At 38.4% G+C, this 3,376-nt stretch overlaps 1 protein-coding gene across 1 annotated transcript in view; it reads right to left on the minus strand.

The window, feature by feature from the left end:
* LOC113683527 (uncharacterized) overlaps nucleotides 1-1,075 on the minus strand; it is a 9,466-nt gene extending 8,391 nt beyond the window's left edge. The window contains exon 1 of the mRNA XM_089193178.1: nucleotides 1-1,075. This exon is cut by the window's left edge and continues 1,406 nt beyond it. Coding sequence (XP_089049304.1) covers nucleotides 1-1,074 — 1,074 coding nt within the window. The 5' untranslated portion in view covers nucleotide 1,075.
* Between the last annotated feature and the right edge of the window lie 2,301 nt (nucleotides 1,076-3,376).

Raw genomic sequence — 3,376 nt, forward strand, 5'->3', positions numbered from 1 at the left:
CTTGTCATAATGACCAAGTGATCGGAACAAAGTTCCTAGGTTTCCGTAGCTTGTTGCTTCTCCATCCCTGTCGCCAATTTCTATTTTGATAGCGAGTGCTTTCTCCTGATATTCTCGGGCCTTGTCATAATGACCAAGTGATCGGAACAAAGTTCGTAGGTTTCCGTAGCTTCTTGTTTCTCCATTCCTGTCACCAATTTCTATTTTGATAGCGAGTGCTTTCTCCTGATATTCTCGGGCCTTGTCATAATGACCAAGTGATTGGAACAAAGTTCCAAGGTTTCCGTAGCTTGTTGCTTCTCCATTCCTGTCGCCAATTTCTATTGTGATAGCGAGTGCTTTCTCTTGATATTCTCGGGCCTTGTCATAATGACCAAGTGATTGGAACAAAGTTCCAAGGTTTCCGTAGCTTGTTGCTTCTCCATTCCTGTCGCCAATTTCTATTGTGATAGCGAGTGCTTTCTCTTGATATTCTCGGGCCTTGTCATAATGAGCAAGTGATTGGAACAAAGTCCCTAGGTTTCCGTAGCTTGTTGCTTCTCCATACTTGTCGCCAATTTCTATTGCGATAGCGAGTGCTTTCTCCTGATATTCTCGGGCCTTGTCATATTGATTAAGCGATTGAAACATTCTCCCGAGCCCTATGTAACATACTCCCTGGCCATGTGTGTCTCCAATCGTTTTCATGATGTTGATTGCTGATTCGTAAAAGTTCCAGGCCTCCATGAACTTACTTTGTACCCGAAGTATTTCTGCCAGTTTTAAATGTACCCATCCTTTTTCAGCGGAGTCATGAGAGTCTAGGTAGAGGAGGAGCTCTTTAAGGTAGTTTTCTGTATTTGTGTAATCCTTTATATAATCGTAAGCACAGATTATTGCCAAGTAGATGGCACAGAACATAGTGTTTGCCAATGAAAAATCGATTACCAGCACCTGACTATGTATTATAGTCAAACATTCCTTGTATACTTCGATGGCTTGCAACACGCGACCAGTTTTGCGAAGGAAGTCGGCGACCACCATACCTATGGAGATAGGTGGTATAGCTTCTTTTATGCTGTCCATCTTGACCATGTTTCTTCTCAGCTTGAAAAAAAAGGAGAAATTAGTGAAAACTTAAACACGGACTGTTTGTAAAAAATCTTTTAAGTTTTAAATTTCAAATTGCAGTTTTTATCTTCCTCTCCCCGCCTTGTATTTTTTTTTTCGTATTAACAGGCGGTGCACGTGATTTCATAATTAGCAAATCACGTCGAAGAACTCTAACCTTGACATCGGAAAACTGACGTGGACATTTTTGGCGTAGTTTTGTTGCTTGTTTTAACGGAGTTTAGATAATTGTTTTTGAGGTTTTGTTCGCGCTATTTTTTGAACCCTTAGTTCTGAATTTTGAGACATTTTAATTTAAGCAAAATTTTGTGGTTCATTTAACAAGTTTAAAACATATTTTCTGCGGAGTTTGGACTCTAGCGTCTTTTTTTTGTAAATGGATTTTTTACACTGTCCGTCAAAGAGGAACACACCTTTGCCCTCTGTTCTACTGGAGTGTTCGTTACACTGTCACGCCAATCACGCAAATCAGAGACCAACTGGAAAATTTAACTGGATAACAGAACACAACAAGTTTCATTTGACCTGCTGATTCCTACTTAGTTTACAGTAACTCAATTCAATTGTATGAGGGAGCAATGCTCTTAACCAAACCGATTTACTGGGCTCTCAAGGGAGCTATTGTTCCAGAGATTAAATGAGAAAGCAGGTTTCCCTTGAGCTGCTTCCTAAATTATTCCTAAATTAAAAATATATCATGACTCATAGATGTTGCATGTGTTCGGAGAATGTTCCATATAAGCTACCTCTGTGTGAAGGTCCTGTACTTTACGGAGCGTTTATAAAAATTTTCCGTGAATAATCAACACGAACTTAATTTGATGATCTTGCATTTTGATTGTGTATATCCTTGAGACAGATGCATTATTTGTCGATGTTTTTGAAAAAAAAAAAATTTAAGGTATCGATACATAAACAATGATTTTTTTCCGCAATATATCTCATTCAAAAGAAGAAGTCGTAGTTTCTTTTTAAACAGGGGAGGGGACAGTGAGATTTCTATATGCTGTTAATGTTGTTATTCTTATAATTTTCTTTTGTAGCTTTCATAACGATACTAGTGTTGTTTGGATTTCTAAAACAGTCAGCATCGATGCAAATTACCTTTTGAAGTTAGAAACGTTCCTTATTCATTTCGATGAAGGCTAAGGGACTTGTATAAGATCTTCCGAAGGAGATCAACGTTTTCCTGGAAAAAAAAGAAGAAAAAAAAATCCTTGTTAAAAAGTCGGGAATTTATCAAAATTGTTTTTTTGTCCCTTGTCACGCCATCAAACTGAAAATAAACGGAATGAATCGGCTTAAAGCCAAGAAGCATCGAGAAGATTTATACCAATCTGGCAGTCTTTCTTTCGGAGTCAATTATTTGCACTGAATAGGAGATCGCCCAAATTTCGGACAAAAATCGATGGGGTGCAGTTTGAGGAGGCCAATTTTGTTCCCTTTCATAGTCTGCGAATGTAATGAGCGTAAAGGAAATAAATATTGTTTATTTTTGTCATAAAGATAATAAGTTGCCCGTTACGTTCTAGCAACGGATAACCTATACCCACCCCACGGGTCCTATACCCACCCAGGAACAAACACTTATGAACACTTATCAACCCAATCGTTCCTCTTATTTACAACTTTGTCTTCGATGACGCAAATCGCACTTACTGGCAAATGAACAGTCAGAAGCCTATTACCCAGAGCCTCCATACCAATTTTTACTTGAGTCAACCCTGTACCCTATCTTTTTATTTTGAGAACTGAAATAGGTGGGGGGTTCTTTAATTTCCCGCGAAAACACGCGGACTTTCCGCACATTTCTCCATTATTGAAATATTTTCGTGCGACCTGCATGTGACATAAACAATAGATGACCACAGCTCTCCTATTATGTAAACACCCGCGAAAAACCCCGTAGGAGGTGCTCCTGAAAATAAAAGATACGGGACAGGGTTGAATCAGAGGGTAAGTATGGAAGTTCAAAGCTCCGGGTAATGGACTCCTAGAACAGCTCATAAAGAAATAGTCATCGAGAACAAATAGCTTATCGTTTCAAGACAGAAGCACCAATTCAGCATTGTAACAACTCTTGATTGTAATTTGTTGTTAAAAATCCAACGGTTCTTTTAAAACAATGTAAAAAGTTAGACGTACAAAACCGAAACACATTTACGTAGATTAGATGGCGCCGCTTTAAAAGTAGGATAACAAATATCCGTCTCTCCTTATCTTTCCTTCATTGGAAGGAACATAATAAAGTTTATTTAAGCTTTTG

Source organism: Pocillopora damicornis, chromosome 14 (genome assembly GCF_964200805.1).
Source record: "Pocillopora damicornis chromosome 14, jaPocDami1.2, whole genome shotgun sequence".
In the NCBI taxonomy this organism is placed as follows: Eukaryota; Metazoa; Cnidaria; class Anthozoa; order Scleractinia; family Pocilloporidae; genus Pocillopora; species Pocillopora damicornis.